Source organism: Aedes albopictus, chromosome 3 (genome assembly GCF_035046485.1).
Source record: "Aedes albopictus strain Foshan chromosome 3, AalbF5, whole genome shotgun sequence".
NCBI lineage: Eukaryota > Metazoa > Arthropoda > Insecta > Diptera > Culicidae > Aedes > Aedes albopictus.
Genome location: NC_085138.1, coordinates 114,909,029 through 114,927,984, shown reverse-complemented (window position 1 = coordinate 114,927,984; position 18,956 = coordinate 114,909,029). Strand labels below are relative to the sequence as shown.

The 18,956-nt window shown below is 41.2% G+C and overlaps 1 protein-coding gene across 3 annotated transcripts in view; it reads left to right on the top strand.

Moving 5' to 3' along the window:
• Positions 1-18,956, top strand: part of LOC109405762 (uncharacterized) — a 188,739-nt gene that overhangs the window by 149,739 nt on the left and 20,044 nt on the right. For 2 of the 3 annotated variants that reach the window (XM_062859530.1, XM_062859532.1), the window contains exons 3-4: positions 16,935-17,146; positions 17,214-17,400. In XM_062859530.1, coding sequence (XP_062715514.1) covers positions 16,935-17,146; positions 17,214-17,400 — 399 coding nt within the window. The remainder of the gene's footprint in view (positions 1-16,934; positions 17,147-17,213; positions 17,401-18,956) is intronic. The other variant, XM_062859531.1, reaches the window with a different exon arrangement.

Below are 18,956 nucleotides of genomic sequence, written 5' to 3'. Positions count from 1 at the left end.
ACACAGAAATAAAAAAACAAAAAATAAGTGTTTATCCCGGCTCTCCTAATTACACCCTCTAAAGCAATGTTGAACAGCAAGCACGAAAGATCATCACCTTGTCGTAACCCTCCGCGAGATTCGAAGAGACTCGAGAGTGTCCCTGATACTCGAACTACTCACATCACTCGATCCATCGTCGCCTTGATTAATCGTATCAGTTTATCCGGGAATCCGTACTCGTGCATAATCTGCCATAGCTGTTCTCGATCGATTGTATCATACGCCGATTTGAAATTGATGAGCAAGTGATGTGTGGGCACGTTGTGTTCGCGGCATTTCTGCAACACATGGCGGATGGCGAACATCTGGTCCATTGTAGCGCGTTCGCCCATAAATCCAGCCTGATATTGCCCCATGAACTCTCTTGCAATCGGTGATAGACGGCGGCATAAAATTTGAGAGTACTTTGTAGGCAGCGCTCAGTAGTGTGATCGCGCGGTAGTTCCCGCAATCCAACTTATCGCCCTTTTTGGAGATGGGACACACGATACCTTCCATCCATTCCTCCGGTAATACTTCCTCCTCCCAAATCTTGGTAATGACCCAGTGTAGTGCTCTCACCAGTGCTTCTCCACCGTATTTTAGAAGCTCGCTTGGTAGCTGATCTGCTCCAGCGGCTTTGTTGTTTTTCAACCGGCCAACCTCCTCCTCAATCTCTTGGATGTCTGGGGCCGGAAGTCTTTTGTCCTGTGCACATACTCCTAGATCTGTTAACACGCCACCTTTGGTACTTGCAACGTCGCCATTGAGGTGCTCATCGTCGACCACCTCACGCTCGCTCGTGAGAATATTCCCGTGATTATCTCGGCACATGTCGGCTTGTGGCACAAAGCATCTGCGCGAGCGGTTCAGCTTCTCGTAGAACTTTCGTGTGTCCTTAGCGCGGTACAGCTCTTCCATCGCTTCGCGATCTCGTTCTTCCTGCTGGCGCTTCTTCATCCGGAAGACTGAGTTCTGCCTGTTCCGCGCCTGTTTGTAATGTGCCTCATTCGCTCTCGTACGGTGTTGCAGCATTCTCGCCCATGCCGCATTCTTCTCGTTTTCAACTGTTCACATTCGCCGTCGTACCATCGTCGTTTCTGTGATTCGGAGTCGCGAAGCCTAGTACTGTAGCCGAGGTACTACCTATCGCGGATCGGATGTCCATTAAGGTGGCCCACACTTATATGAAAAACAAAAATTTCGAAAAATGCCAAGTCTTACCTCCTAAATCAGTTGCTTTGGACTCCCAGAAGCTACGTTCAAAATTTGAGCAAAATCGGTTGAGCCTAAGGGGGCGCTCAAAACTTGACCAAATGTATGCAGAAATTTTAAGTTTTCGAATTTTGCCGCTAGGTGGCGCTGTAAGCGTTCAATCATCAAACCCTTTGGTATTACTGTAGGTGACTATATACCAAACAACTTTGTCGAAGACCGCAAAGTGATTCAACCTCTGTGAAAAAAGTTATACCCTAGTTAAAGTGAGGATAAACTTTATTATTATTTTTCCAATGCATGTAAAGGAATAATATCAATAATGAAATCTCAATACTTTGCCTCACTTTGCCTAGGGTATAACTTTTTTCACAGCCGTCGGATTACTTCGCGGTCTTTGACAAAGTTCTTTGGCATATAGTCATCTACAATAATACTGAACGGTTTATTTATTGAACGCTTACAGCGCCACCTAGCGGCAAAATTCGAAAACTTAAAATTTCTGCATACATTTGGCCAAGTTTTCCCATATAAACTTCAAGCGTTTTGAGCGCCCTCTTAGGCTCAACCGATTTTGCTCAAATTTTGAACGTAGCTTCTGGGAGTCCAAAGCAACTGATTTAGGAGGTAAGACTTGGCATTTTCCGAAATTTTTGTTTTTCATATAAGTGTGGGCCACCCTAATGTCCATCTTCAAGTGTAGCTACGCCAAGCTGCTCTTCCGTTGGTAAGGCCACTGCTAATTGCTGCGCGTAGTCTTGAGCCACTTCTACGTTACGAAGTTGCTCGATGTTGAGCCGCGGCGTTCGACTTCGACGCGTGGTGATAACTGTCGCAAGTTTTGAGCGCATGCATACAGCGACTTAGTAATGATCCGAATTTATATTCGCACTGCGGTATGTGCGGACGTTGGTTATATCCGAGAAGAATTTACCGTCGATTAGAACGTGGTCGATTTGGTTTTTTGTTTGATGGTCGGGTGATCTCCAGGTGACTTTGTGGATACTTTGCGGGGCAAGAAGGGGCTTCGGACTACCATATCACGGGAGGCTGCAAAGTGTCGGGCTGTGTCGCCCGATTACCGGTCTATACATTTCCTCCCTTCCTACCTGCGCGTTCATGTCGCCGACAACGATTTTCACGTCACGAGGCGAGCAACTATCATATGTTTGCTCTAACTGCGCGTAGAACGCTTCTTTCTCGTCACCAGGTCTCCCTTCGTGTGGGCAGTGGACGTTGATGATGCTGTAGTTGAAGAAACGGCCCTTAGCTCTCAACATGCACATCCTTGCGTTGATTGGCTGCCACCCGATCACACGTTGTCGCATCTTGCCCAACACTATAAATCCTGTTCCCAGTTCATTGGTGGTGCCACAGCTTTGGTAGAAGGTAGCCGCTCGATGTCCGCTTTTCCACACTTTCTGTCCAGTCCAACAAAGTTCCTGCAACGCCACGATGTCGAAGTTGCGGGGGTGTAGTTCGTCGTAGATTATCCTGTCACATCCTGCGAAACCTAGTGACTTGCAATTCCATGTTCCAAGTTTCCAATCGTAGTCCTTATTTCGTCGCGTGGGTCTTTGCTGATTGTATCAAGTCGCATTTTCTCCTATGTTATTCACAATGGGGATTTTTACGGTTGGCTTATTGGGCCTACGCCAACACTCCTGTCTCGCCGGAGGATCATCGTGCCAGTTCTGTTTAACGTCCCAACCAACACTAGGACGACCACGCTGATGGGGCTACCACCTTGGATCTAGCTGGGCGTGGTGCAGCGTTTCATACTCAGCCGCTGGATGCCAGAATAGACGCTGTTTGAGCCGCACCTCCTTGGTGAACAGACGCTCGGGTCGTACCTCCTCAATCTAGCTGAAGACAAAAGGACAACAGTGCCCAGGCTGCACTACCAGCTAAGCACACAACTCTTAGTTGGCGGTCTTTGTCATCACTTGACCCGTGGAAGCATGAGGTAGGAACTTGTGAGGACCAGAGCTATATTGGTCGCTCTCCTTATCGAATGACCGTTTTACAGCCCAAATGACAAATATAACGTGAATCACAACAACCTTGGATCAAAGGCGGTCTTCAATGGCAAATATTTGCAATAATGACAAACAGTCTAATGGCACCTTAAGTAGTGTAGGTTTGTGCCGCTATCTTCTCGGTAGCTTTTAGTTGCAATTCTTAGGTGTTAAGTAAAATTAAGTAAACGTAAAGTTTTCAACCTTATAACGAATATCTCCGAATAAAACTTCCCACATCAAATCATTATGTTACAGAATATTTCAGAAAATCTTCCATGTGTTCCTCCCGAAGAGTCACAAAGAATTATTTAACGAAATTTGGCAAGAATTGCTTCACCAATTACTCCGTGATTTTTTTACAAATCATTTCAGGGACTGTTTGAGAAATTCGCCCAGGGATTACTTCAGAAATTCCTCAAGTATTCATAAATTTCCGTAGTCATTTGTTTGGAGAAACCTTTGGAGATTTCTTTTGAAAATCTACCAAAAATTTCTTCAGAAATTCTTTTAATACGTCATTCTATTTTTGTTTGCGGAAACTTGTCCGCAAACCTTCAATGGATTCATTCGGAAATTTTCTTCGTAGGTTTGTTAGAAATTCCTTCTGTTCTATAAATTTCACAAACAATTCTTTCAAAGCATGTTTCATCATTTACTTCTGAAATTCCTCCACTTTTTCTGCCAAAAAACTCCCATGAATTTGAATAGAAATTCCTCTATGGATTCTTACAAAAGTCCGTTCAGAGATTCTTTCAAAAAATCCACTAGGAATTTCTCCGGAAGTTCCAGACAGAATTGTGTATGTTTTTTCGTAGAAATTTTCCAGGGATTTCTCCAGAAAATCCTTCAGAAATTTACCTTTTTTCGAGACTTTTTTAGATTTTTTTTTCCAAAAAATTCTTCGGAAGTTTCTTTAATCATTTTCTCAAACGATCCCCCAAAGATTTATTCCAAAACCTTCTCCGGGGTTTGCTTTAGAATTGCTCCAGGGATTTTTTTTTTGAATCTGAATTTCTATCAAAAAAATTTCCTGAGACTTCTCTATTAATTCCTCCAGGAACTCTATAAAAAAATATGAGATCCATTTGGAAATTTTCTACAGGGGTTCCTATAGAAACTACTCAAGGGGTTTCTTCACAATTTTTTCGAAGGGTTCTTTCAGAAAATTTCCAGTGGCTTCAATAATGAATTCGCCAAATTTCTCCAAGAATTACTTTGAAAAAACTTCCGCAGATTTTTAGATAATTCTTTCATGAACCATTGCTGAAACCCATCCTAGGATTCAAAAATCGTTCACGATTTCCTGAAAAAAATTTCCAGGAATTCTTAAAGAAATTCAGTCAGAATATTTTTCATAATATCTTCTAGAGATTCCTTTAGACTTAAGAACATCGTTTAGAAATTTCTCCAACAACTCCTTAATTAAAACTTGCATGGACAGTTTTCAGAAATGTTACATGGCTTTGAAAATCTTGCATAGATTGTTCCAGAAATTCATCTACGAATTTCTTCAGATTTCTGTAATGGAGATTCTTCCAGAATTTTTTCAAAACATTCATCTATAAAACTTTCCATGAACTTTCTCAAAAATACTCCATACACTTTTTTTTTAGAATTTAATTCATAATTGAAATCATATATCATAGATATATCTTAGATATATGTATATCAGAAACTCAAAACTCCTTCAATTTTTTCTCTGATGCTTTCTTAAGAACTATCTCCAAGGATTGCTTAAGGAATTCTACAAGAGATTTTTAAGGAAAATCCCAAAATTTCTTCACGTTCCTTCAGAAACTTTTCTACATATTTTGCAAACTTCTACAGAGGATTTCTATGGAAAGGCTGGAAGACATTCTTGCAGAGATTCCTGCAGAAATTTTCACAGAGATTTCATCAGAAATTCCGCCGGGTATCCCTCTATGCATTTTCTCAGAAATTTCTCCAGGATTTCCTCCAAGCGTACCGCTAAGAATTTCTCTATGGATTTCTCCAGAAGCTCATTTAAAAAAAAAAATTAGGATTTTTATTTTTTTTTCATTTTCCATTTTTAGAAAATTCAACTTCTTCTTCTTCTTGGCGTAACGTCCTCACTGGGACAAAGCCTGCTTCTCAGCTTAGTGTTCTATGAGCACTTCCACAGTTATTAACTGAGAGCTTCCTCTGCCAATGACCATTTTGCATGTGTATATCGTGTGGCAGGCACGAAGATACTCTATGCCCAAGGAAGCCAAGGAAATTTCCTTTACGAAAAGATCCTGGACCGACCGGGAATCGAACCCGTCACCCTCAGCATGGTCATGCTGAATACCCGTGCGTTTACCGCCTCGGCTATATGGGCCGATTCAACTATGGATTCTAAAAACATTTTTTTTTTATAAATTCATTCAGAAATTTATTAAGAACTAGCTGTCCCGGCAAACTTAATCTTGCCAAGCAGTGGTGGTTTGACAATTGTTATGGTCATTGTAGCACGGCACTCTAGATTGGTTTGATTTCGATCGTGTTGATTTTCTTCCCGGGTCATAAAAAAATCAGTATTTTATAAATTTTCTTACTTTTTAGTTGATTTTCGTAACTTTTTCTGCATATAAACACAGCCACCATGAATACGAATCAAACCCTGCATAAGTCATCCTGATCGGTTCTCCCGTTCGTGAGTTTTGTTGTCTCAAAGGGACTTCAAACTCATTTTTATATATATAGATAGATAGATAGATTTTCTTCAGATTTTTTTTTAATTCCTTCTTAAATTTCTTCAGCGGAAATATCTTTAGAGACTACTTCAATATTACTGGAATTACTTCAGAAATTTCGGCAGGGATTTCTTCAATAGTTGTTCCATGGATTCTTTCAGAAGTTGTTCCAGCTGTTCCTTCAGGAATTCCCCAAGCGGTTTCTTCAAAGATTCCTGCAGGAATTCATCCTTGGAAATGTACACGTGAAGGGACGCTGAAATTGAAGAACCTTGATTAACTAGCACTGATTCTACAATGACAGCATTAGACGTAATTTATTACACATCTTGTAATCTTCCGAAGCATTATAATGACCTTTTTATAGAATTTGTCACAATTCAATCAATTGGTATTTAATCAACAGGCATCTACCAAAAATATCAGGAATATAATACAATGTGACACGATCGGTGAAGTACTAGATTTGTAGTAAGTAATGAGCTGAATTTTTGTATGGTGAGAAAGTAAATTCTCCGTTTTTTGCGAGAAAGTCGTGCAAAAGGTGTGAATATTATGATGCCTTGTCTAACTTGAGGCGATTTGAGATCATTGGAAAATCGAAGTACATAAAATCGGGGGTCTATATAATCGAGGGTCCACTAAATCGAGGTATATCTGTACTCAGAAGTAGCGTTGTTGGACGAGGGCGAGCTCCATAAGGCTTTTCTTGAGAGATGATGGAGTTCAATTAAAGCAGTCTTAAATAACGCAGCCGAGAGCCCCATTGGGTAGGTGGAACGGAGTTGGCAGTACGACTGGTTGGACGAGGAGTGTGTAGAGATTTTGGAGAAGAAGAATGCCAGATATGCTGCAGCATGAGACCCGGTAGAAAGTTACAAACGGAAGCAGAAGTAGCAGATCTGTCTCATTGGGGAGAAGAAACACCGCCTAAAAGAAGCGGAGTTTGAGGAAACGGACCTACTTTGCTATTCTCAAGAAACAAAGAAGTTCTATCAGAAGCACAACTCATCCTTGAAGAGCTTCATGCCGCAAGCCGAAATATGCCGGATGAGGACGGGAGCCTCTTGACGGAAGTGATGCTTACGAACACAAATCTATACCGAAAGTGGTATAAATATAAAAATGTTATGATATTTTTTCATTAAATTTCGCGACATTTTCCATCCCAGGACACACTCATGAAAAACACAGGCATTCAATCGTGTAGCGGAGAAGGATAAACCGCGAGCTCGCTGTACACGACGGTGATCCTAGAAGGTGACGAAATCCGGTAGGATACGGTGCGCAGGGCATGTTACAAAAAACAACCCTGAAAAGTACACTCAGAAAAAAATCTAAACTAAATAGTATAAATCCCATACTAAATCGTTTTCGCCTGGTTGACCCCAGGTCTAGTATAGGTTACAACAAAACTGGCCTAGTATAACTTCGATCTACACGCATTCTAGTATACATCAGCTTTATCGATGGCCAGTATAACCCCGAATTTTGTTTATTTCTGTTTTGTTTTCAAAATCAATCAAAACTACAAATCACAGATTGTTCGCGAGATACTAAATTTAACTTTATTTATAATAATCGAGATAATAAATACACAATTTAACGACATGTAATGTTAAATATGTTACCATAGATCGATGATGGGAAACGGGAGAGGATTTTAAACTCGGGTGCTGGCTGGTGCGATCTTCATGCTGCTGCTGCGAGGCTAAAAATGGATGTGACTGCTACAGTTTCCTGGCACGAATACGTGATTTATTTGATATCTGATGTCTTGAAGCTGATCCTTGGTTCAATCCGTTCACTCTGTTGATGATTTTCCTTGTTTCACCAGAAGCCGCGGGAAGTAGCAGGAAGAAGAGAAATTGCACTCGGTTAACTTGGCAATTCAAGGAGATTTTCATGCTGTCCGTCTTAATGGTGCCTATGGTGAAAGAATGCAGTTCTTAACTGTTCCTAGCTTAAAGTATTGTTTCTGCTAGTTACTTACCTGAGTATTTTAGAACCATAATCGATGTTCGCACACAAAACAGCAGAACAAAAGTTCAATATGACGAATTTCGCGCCAACTCAACCAGTGGTTGGCAACACCCTCTCAGAATCGAATGAAACTTGGTGGGCATAAAGACTAGGTTTTTATAAGCAACTTTGCATACTTAAATTTTCGAAAATTTTCAAGAGTAACATTTGAAGAGGGCCTAACTTTTTTTCGAAAATTTTTTAAAAATCGATGTAACTCAAAAATGACAAGACCTATAGAAAAGTGTTGTATGGGGGACTTTTAGAGAATTGTCCAAGCTATCATGAAAAAATATTTTAAAAATTCTAAATACATTTTTACACGCTAAAAAATATATTTCTAAAATTAAAAGTCAATTTACAGAAAATGCCCACTTTTTTATGTTTTGAAATTTTTTATCCAAGAAAGTCAATATTGTTGCCTAACTTTCCTCCATACATCACAAGATGGGCACTTTTAAGGAAAAAAAGTTTTTCTAACAAAAACTTTTTCATGTTATTTTTTTTTAGCGTGTTGCGCATTAACTCGTACAGGATGTATCAAGAATCCTTATACCCATTTAATAACACTCAATGGGCATTACAACTTTGTTTGATTGGGTGCCTTCTTTTTCTTGGCGTTACATCCCAACTGGAATAGAACCTGTTTCTCAGCTTGTTTTGATATCGGAATGCTTAAAACAGCATTATGTTTGCTGAAATTGTATTATTGTGTGCCTAGAACCAGTGAACTAACATCATTAATAGAAGCGAATGATAAAGAATCGGTTTTATTTCAACAATGGCTAACCACTGATCGATGCAATTTGGAAACTATTACTAAGACTATAGACGAGTTTGTTCCGTATTTTGTAGAAAAAGTTGATAAGCTTATAACTCATGATTTCATTTATAAAGAACAATCCTCATTTTTGCGGGATAAAAAAGAATCTCTTAAACAGGGTGAAGTATTAACAATTTGTGACTTTTCAGAAAATTATTCATTTATCATTCAAAATTCAGCTCAAGGTTACCATTGGAATAATTCTCAAGCTACCATTCACCCCTTTGAAGTGTACTACAGAAAAGAAAATAAGTTGAAAAACTTGAGCTTTATAATAATATCTGAAGTACTTACACACGATACAACAGCAGTTCAGTTATTTATATCAAAACTGCTGGATTTCATTAAACAATCGATTGATTTCTCAAAAATTACTTTCATGTCAGATGGAGCAGCAGCTCATTATAAGAACAAAAAAAAATTTGCCAGTTTGTGCAGTTTTCGGTCCAATTATGGATTGGAAACAGAATGGCACTTCTTCGCAACTTCACATGGCAAAGGTCCATGTGACGCTATTGGAGGTACTCTCAAGCGAATGGCAAAACGAGCAAGTCTTGCTCGAGATTATGGAAACACAATCACAACTCCTCGAGAACTGTATGACTGGGCAGTTTAACAGTCAGATATACATATAACAAAATTGAATTTCTGCTTTATTTCAAATGAACAATATGCAAAAATGATGGATGAACTTGAAGAACTATACACATACAGTCACGTAAAGTGTGTGGAGCCTCGTAGCCGTGCGGTTAAGGTCACCAAGCTTCTAATCGCACCATGCTTTGGGGTGAGGGTTCGATTCCCGCTCCGGGCGATGAAACTTTTCGTGAGGATAGTTTCATCTCCGTATCCACTGGTGCATGCTCCGTGTGTCCCTTGCCTAGTGTTAAGTTTAATTCAGTCTGTGCAGCCTCTGGCTGAAGACGGTGTCCGCGTCTTTCTAAAAACAATACCTGGAACACAAAAATTTCATTCATTTGTGCCAATTTCTGAAAATCAAATTGAAGCGATGAAGTTTTCGAATTCAAAAGATAATCCAAAAAAGTTTACTTTGTTTCAGATAGACTAAAGATCTAATATTCAAAAAACGTTACAATAGAATGTATAAAAGAAGAATGTATATATTGTAGAAAAGAAAATAATTGAATACACATATACATATGTACATATTTCATCAATACACAAGCGTTTTCATTGATATAAAACCCTAAAAGCAAATTTGTCTTGAGCCCTTTCCAATATAAAGCACGTTTTCAATGTCAAGCGCGTAAAGATATTAAAAAAGTAGTTGAGCCCATTAAGTTTTAATGGATTGTCATTAGGATTCTGGATACATTACTGTACGAGTTAATGCACAACACGCAAAAAAAAAAATAAAATGAAAAAGTTTTTTTTAGAAAATTTTGTTTTCCTTAAAAGTGCCCATCTTGTGATGTATGGAGGAAAGTTAGGCAACTATATTGTCTTTCTTGGGAAAAAAAATTCAAAACATAAAAAAGTGGGCTTTTTTCTGTAAAATGACTTTTAATTTTGAGAAGATATTTTTTAGCGTGTAAAACATTTTTTTATATTTTTTAAATATGTTTTCTTGAAAGCTTGGACAATTCCCTAAAAGTCCCCCATACATCACTTTTTTGTACAACTTATCATATTCGAGTTATATTTTTTGTAAAAAAAACGGCTAATGCGCAACACGCTAAAAAAAACTAACATGAAAAAGTTTTTGCTAGAAAAACTTTTTTTCCTTAAAAGTGCCCATCTTGTGATGTATGGAGGAAAGTTAGGCAACAATATTGACTTTCTTGGAAAAAAATTTCAAAACATAAAAAAGTGGGCATTTTCTGTAAATTGACTTTTAATTTTAAAAATATATTTTTTAGCGTGTAAAAATGTATTTAGAATTTTTAAAATATTTTTTCATGAAAGCTTGGACAATTTTCTAAATGTCACCCATACATCACTTTTTTGTACATCTTATCATATTCGAGTTATTTTTTGTGAAAAAAAAACGGTTAAAGAACTTTGACTCTTTTTAAATGTTAGTCTAGGTTAATTTTGAAAAAACAAAATACGCAAAGTTGCTTGAAAAGGTAAAGTCTTGAAACCTACAAAATTTCATAACATTCTGAGGGGGTGCTGCCAACCCCGAAGACGAGTTGGTGCGAAATTCGTCATATTAATTGTACTTTTAATATAGTGGCGGGCGCTGCAAAGTTTCCTGAGTCGACTGAACTCCGGGCTGGACAAAACATTGCTAAATATATTTTCGCATAAATGTTGTGAAGTTTAAATGATTATGTGGCGACAGTATACTTGTAATACCAGGACACTTATAAACTACGGTAATGACAAAAAAGATTATGCTTCATACTAAATATGATTTGTATTGTTTCTGAGTGTATGTATGTGTGTATGAACCTAGAATATTGCTACAAAAGCACTCATCAAGGTTGATAGTTTAACAAATTTTCATATATCATGTTGCTCAAAAGGTAACACCGCTATAGCTATAACTAGCACAATGGCCCAAAATCGATGCATGAAGTTGATATGTCGGTCAACTGCTGTTCTATTGATAACCGTTCTTAGGAATCTTATTTTCTGGATTGTAGTTTAATATTACGGTATCCGCTTGTTTTATCTAAGACACTGCAATCAGACTCTTTATGTGCAACATTCAAGACAATAGTTCTTCGTTATCTTTGCTACAGATTTAATTTAGCAAAAGTTTTTTTCCGGTAAATCTGTGCAAACCGTAAACAATTTATTCTAGTCTAGTCTAGTCTAGTCTACACATACACAGCCATTCATTGAAAGAATCCTGGAAAATGGTAGAATCGACTACTTCTACCATTTTTCTTGTCATTATCAATACTTGCAAGGCATCGGAGATGTATTACAAGTATTGAAGCGGCCAGGCCTACTGTGCAGCGTTATTGAAGAATACAATTGAACAGAACTATGGAACGGCGACATCTCGTCAGCCGCTCCGAATCGTATGTGTAATAAATGTGAAGCAAAAACGTTGGGAGTGACGTTGCTAAGAAAGTTAATGTCACTCCGTTGGGGCTCCTCTTCTTCCTGGGATGGGACAAAGGTATTTATGGTATTAACCCCTTATGTCCTGGCTCGAAAGCCTAGGTTTAAGCGCCATTGCTCGCTCTCTGAAACGAGAAGAAAATATAACGATCCCTTCCCCGACTGAATTAAATACCCTGTAACCCCGACAAACTACTTAGAATTATAACTGCGAGTCTATTATGGTATGGTAAAGTGAAAAATGGAATATTCTCACCGAGTTTCAATGATGAAATTTGACCTTCACTAACAAAAACCAAAGGAAGCTCAGCATAATCAACGTCTAGATTTGAAAGCCTCATTTCTTGATTATCTGAATAATTTGTCCTTGGTTTTGTTCCAATTGGTACGTAGTTTTTCCGCAGTCTTGAAACGCATGAAACGGTTCTCGATCAACCCACACCGACGTCACTTTCGATCTCCCTTATTACGCGCCCGGCCGATTAGCTACGTAGTAATTCTCGCGCAAAAGTCACTCCAGATCCTCTTCTGGCACTGAAATGTACAACGTGTGGTGGAAAGACAATAAGAACTGGTTGAAATCAGCAATCGACCAACTGGAATTTGATGCATTCCTGCGAAAGCTACTACCGATTTCCTACTAGCACCAAAAACGTCGACGCGCGGTGAAAAACACGACGAGAACTTAAAAGCAAAATTGTAGGCCGAATCAAATATGGAAAAAAAAAAAACAAGAAAAACATCACACGAAAACTTGTGACAGGCAGAATTTGCGACCTGCCTTTATTTTTCTTTTGTTGCACCTTGAAATTGTGTGTTTTTTCTGCATCAACACACTCAAAATTATCTAGATTTCTTAACCACTTCACCAACAAGTCACATGCTGAATCAAGTTGCTTTCTTTTTAACTTTTCTTCCGATGGAAAACACTACACAAAATATTTGAAATTTCACTGGATGGCGTAGTGCTACAAGCCACACTACGATTCCGAAGTCGGCGGCTACCGAGGAGTGAATATTTTCTTTTAAAAATCCGCAATTAATAGGAATCTTCTCACATTCGTTCGCGTATTAGCTAAATTAGCATTTCAAAGCACTAAATATTTAATTTCCCTGCCGAATCTCCAGGACCTTGCCAAGCACGAAACTTTTTTATTCCTGTGCAAACCGTAAACAATTTATTTTGCAGAAACTCTTTTTGCCAACCCAACCATATGTAACTTTTTCACACGCAGAATCTAGTGACCCAAGATCCAGCATTGCAAAAACCACCCAATATTTAGTCGATCTTCCCAAACTCGCCCCGTGTGAAAACACGAACTAACAGTTGGCCTTCCCGCAACTAGAAATGTTGGTACCAATAATGTTCCTCCCGTTTTGACTACTCTTACCCACAATCGAAAAAAAATCGCCAAAGAGAGGAAAACGAAGCCCCCGAGCAGCAAAAACAAATGCCAACTAACTAGCGCGAGCGCGTTTAGGTCGGTCATTGATTGAATGATAAATATTGGTTATGCGCTGCGCGAACTAGCTAGGTACCTGAGGTAGCCGGAGAGCAACCACAGCCGTGCTTCCGTGGAAAAACAACCGTTTCATTTGCAACATTTGTACCAACACGCGTCTCTGGCCGGGGCGATGAGATGGTACTTTTTCTCCACGCCCATCGTGGGGCACTATGGGACGTGGGGTGGATTAAAACTTTGGCTTTTGAACTAGATCTGTAGCATATGTATTCATATGCATCTGTAGAGGAAGCGTCCATAAATGGTCATTGGTCACCTTCTGAATGCTGGGTTCGCCGTATAGTGCAGCGAGCTCGTAGTTCATCCTTCTCCGCCACACACCATTTTCCTTAGAACGCGTCACTCGAAAACTCCGGGTGCTTGCAGGTCCTCCTCGAGCATGGTCCATGTCTCGTGTCCGTAGAGGATCACCGGTCTCATTAGCGTCTTGTACATGGTGCACTTTGGTGCGTGGGGGAACCTTTTTCGACCGCAGTTGCTTCTGGACCGTAGTAGGCCCGACTTCCGCTGATGATGCGCCTCCGAATTTCACGGCTCACGTTGTTGTCAGCCGTCAGTAAGGACCCGAGGTAGACGAATTCCTCCACCACCTCGAAGGTATCCCCGTCTATCGTAACACTACTACCCAGACGGATCCGGTCGTGTTCGATTCAGCCTATCAGAATGTACTTTGTATTTGAGGCATTCATCACCAATCTGACCTTTGCTGCTTCGTGTTTCAGGCGGGTGTACAGCTCTGCCACCGTTCCAAATGTTCTAGCGATAATGTCCATGTCGTACGCAAAGCACACAAATTGATCGGATTTCGTGAAAATCTTTCCCCGACCCGGCTTGTTGTATCACACCTTCCAGAGCGATTTTGAAGAGTAGGCATGAAAGTCTATCGCCATGTCGCAGTCCCCGGCGAGATTCGATTGAACTGGATAGTTCACCCGAAACCCGCAGTTTTGCACACCGTCCATCGTTCTAGTCAGCTTCCCAGGAAAGCCGTTTTCGTCCATGATTCTCCATAGCTCTGCGCGGTCGATACTGTCGTATGCTGCGTTGAAGTCGATGAACAGGTGATGCGTTGGGACCTAGTATTCATAGCATTCCTGGAGGATTTTCCGTACGGTGAAGGTCTGGTCATTTGTCGACCGGCCGTCGATGAAGCCGGCTTGATAACTTCCCATGAACTCATTCGTTTTAGGTGACAGACAACGGAATGTGATCTGGGATAGCACTTTGTGAGCAACATTAAAATAGTGATCGCCCTGAATTTCTCACATTCCAAATGGTCGCCTTTCTTGTGAATGGGACAGATTACCCCTTCCTTCCATTCCTCCGGTAGCTGTTCGGTTTCCCAGATCCTAACTATCAGCTGGTGCAGACAAGTTGCCAACGGTTCTGGGCCCATCTTAATGAGTTCATCTGCGATACCATCCTTACCAGCTGCTTTGTTGGTTTTGAACTGATGAATGGCATCCTTAAGGACATTATATGACGAAGCCATACCTCAAATTTTCAAGAGCACGAGCTGAATGAACCAAACCACGGATTGCGCTGAAAAGTTGATCGATTGGTCACACCCCGGTGGTGACCAATCGATCAACTTTTCAGCGCAATCCGTCGTTTGGTTCATTCAGCTCGTGCTCTTGAAAATTTGGGGTGTGGCTTCGTCATATATTCACCTTAACCTCCCGCAGCGTGGGAGATAGTTCATTTCCGTCGTTTCCTTTGTTGCCGTGATCTCCCGTGCCTACGTTCTCCACGCCATTCAGGTGCTGATCGAAGTGCTGCATCCACCTTTCGATCACCTCACGTCCGCTTGTTAAGAGGCCTCCGTCTTTATCCCTGCATATTTCGGCTCACGACACGAAGCCGTTGCGGGATGCGTTGAGCTTTTAATAGAACTTCAGTGTTTCTTGGGAACGGTACAGCAGTTCCATTTCTTCGCACTCTGCTTCTTCCAGGCGGCGCTTTTTCCCGAAAGAGGGGTGTCTGTTGTTTCCGCTTCTGTTTGTAACGTTCCACGTTCTGCCGGGTCCCTTGCTGCAGCATTACCGCCCGCGCTGCGTCCTTCTCCTGCTAAACTGTTCTGCACTCTTCGTCGAACCATTCGTTCCGTCGATTCGATACCACGTACCCGATGGTGCTCTCCACTGCGTCGTTGAGCGTTTAGATCTCCTATGATGATCTTGACGTCGTGGTTTGGGCAGCGGTCGTATTCGCGTTGGAGCTGCACGAAAAATGCGTCCTTTTCATCATCAGTGCGTTTATTATGCTGAAGTTGAATAATGAGGATCAAGCCTGCACATTCTTTCGTCGATCGGCCACCAATCGATCACGCGCCACTGCATATCACCCATCACGATAAAAGCTGTTCCCAGCTCACGTGTGTTGTCGTAGTTCTGATAGATGGTATGATTACCTCTAAACGTTCGCAACATGGATCCTGTCCTACACGCCTCCTGCAGCGCTACGATGCCAAACCCGCGGTCCTTCAGTAGTTTGGCGAGTATGCGGGGGCTCCCAATGAAGTTGAGATGTCAGCAGTCGTAGGTACCGAGTTTCCAATCCCAAGTCCTTTTTGTTTGCTGGAGTCGTTGCCGTTGGTCTAGGTTCGTGTTATTCTGTTGCTGATTTTCTGTCACAATGTTATTTTACGGCTGGCTCGTAGGGCCGAACACCAACTCCCTACTTTCTGCAGGACTATAGTGCACAGTTGAGCTTAGAGTCCTTCCCTGGCACTCGGACGTTGTTCAGCCGTCCCTAACATGGGGATCAGACGCTGTTGTGAGCCGCTCCTCCTGGAGAACAGATGCTCAGGTTTTCAGAAGCACCCCCCCCCCCTATCCTTCCCTGTCAGCCTATGATCTGGTGGGGATAGGAGTTGCTGGGCAGAGGCTAGTGAATCGCAATGGGATCTGAATTACGCAACATACCCAGTATATGATATTTTGTTAGAGTCATGGCTAATTTTAGGAGAGATTTCAGGTTTCGGATATTGAAGAATGTCATAAAGTTTTTCTAACACCGTATTCAGAAGAAGTTCCCACTGTTCCACTACTCGTTTGGTTGTGGTAAGGCACGTGTACTTACCTGGGCAGCCCCAAACAAAAGCCTTCCATGACCACTCGTAGCTAGACCCAGGTGGTTTTTCGTTGCGCTTTGCCCAAGGCAACCTGCCATGCAGACTGACGATGATGATGACGATGATGCCGATGATGGCCATTGTCTCATGCTGGATGCACAATTGTCGACGCAGTTTGATTAACTACCGGTTGGATCCCCCTCGGAGAGGGTTCACCGAACCTGGAAGTGGCGGGGCTTTGATTGACTGTCGAATCGAATCGGCCGGTGCACTCTCTCCGAACGATTGCAAAACTTCATCGAATGGACCTGGGTTGGGTTATAACTATGACGTTTGTCTGTCGACTAATGATGCGTTGGGGATTGAATCAGCTGTAATTACCTATTACTTTGTGTTACCGAATTCCACCCTTTTTGCCATTTTTAACTTGCATTTAACTTGCATTAATTATTAAAACATACTTAAAAACTAAGTTCAATGTCTATTTTCTTCTCCTTACAGAACCAAAACGCCGGTACACTGGACATCAGCCCCATTGGCCTGCGAGTGAAAAGCTCCAACGGACGGGAACCGTTCCTGACGCCGTTCCAGAACATTGCCGTTTGGTCCGCCGTCAAGTTCGTCGTGTCACCCGCCGAGGGTGGCGCTGCCTTCCTTCCGCTGATCACCGATCCCGAGAACATTGACAAACGAGCGCTTTTCCGACCTCTAAGGTATTGTTTACCTCTATATCCCTTGGGAATGTACAAATTTCAACTGTGTCTTTCTTCCCCTACTTAGCAGTGCCGCGGACAAGCGTCGACTGTCATCCGGGCTCCACTCGCCGCTGTTTGCTATTGTGATGCGCTCCAGTGCGGTACCCCGGCAGCTGGAATGCCACGGGTTCGTCTGCCAAACGCCGGAGGATGCAATTGTTATCGCTGCTACGCTTTATCAGAGCCTGATGGCCCATATGGGCAGTGGGGAGGTAAGATAAATTTAAAGTTAACCGTTATGTGTCCGACAAACTTTTTGTTTTTTTCTACACTGTGCTTTTTAAATGGGCGATGGGTACCCGGGTACCCTGCCGGCCACATAAGGGTTAATTACAGGGCATTAGTTTATATACCTACCACAGTCGGAACTCTCTCTAACACGATGCAGTCGAACAAATTAAGACGAGAGCGCTATTACATCCTGTTTTCTATAAGCTTTCAACTACTTCTGCTGAACTTAGCCGAAAAATCTAGGAAAAAAGTTATTAAGTAAACTATTGATATCATAGACCACCAGTTTGGGGTCAGGGATTTGGGGAGGTTCTGTTTTGGCAAATGACTGAAAGTGATCATTTCGTGTGTTATTGTGTTTAATAGGCCCCCGCGGAACCTGTTCCAGGTGTTCTTGAGCGGCCATATCGGTTGATACATACTTCAGTATATTTTTTCTGCCCCATTCTCTCGAAATTATGAAGATTTATACGTCGCACGGCATGTTTTGGTTGCAAACCAGAAATGTACCCGATGACACCCCCATGGAACCTGTGCTAGATGTTCCGGAGTGGCCATATTAGTTGGTGCAGACTTCAACCTATTGTTTCAGATTCAATCATTCGAAATCCCGAAGATTGATATGTCGTTCGACATGTTAAGGTTGAAAACCAGAAGTGTCCCCAATGAGGCCCCGCGGAACCTGTCACGATGATCCGGGTGGGTCAACTTTTTCAAATCTGGTTATCGCAGTTGTGATTCACTGTTCGCAACAACAATTTCGCTGAAAATCAATGGTTCAAACACAATAACTCATGACATAGTCAATTTTAACCATTTTGGCAACCCTCTGACCCAAGAACAATACGGTATATCTCCAGAATGGTTACGGATATTACATGTTCACTTGTATAATAAACTAGCACCAGCAGATCGATTGAGTGCGACTTCAAAAAAAAATCGGATGAAAATTGACGAAATGCGAGCAGTTTTAACCCTTTATAAGGCCGAGAGAACCAGGCACGGAATTCACTCGTTCTACATTGGAATATAAAGTACATGTGGTGTAATGCACAAAAACGTTTTTATTTTCAAAAAACTCGATGGTCGATTTTGTATGAAAAAAATTGGTCTAAATTTCAACTTTTTGTCAACAAAGTTTAAAATGTTGTTATTTTGTGATGCGGTAATCAATCATGCTGATTTTTTGACAGGTTATTGCCCTAATAATCATGAGTTACTTGTGTGGATTTGAACTCGATTGGTCAATTATTTTGTACGATATGGCAATTTTAGTACATGCCCATTTATTATAGTACATTTTTTCAAAAGGCTGAGTTTCTAAAAGTAATGAAGCAATCAAGTTGAAATTTTGTCCACTAGTAAAGGGAACATGGGCCTTTCATTCCCTTTGTTCGGCAATGAACACAAGTAATTTTAGGCGAAAGCACTGGACTGTATGGCACGGAGTTAGAGAAATGGAACTTGGGGGGTTTCGGACCGCGAGGGAAATTCACTGGTTCACTTTTAACTTCACTACTACATTTTTCTCTCTGAT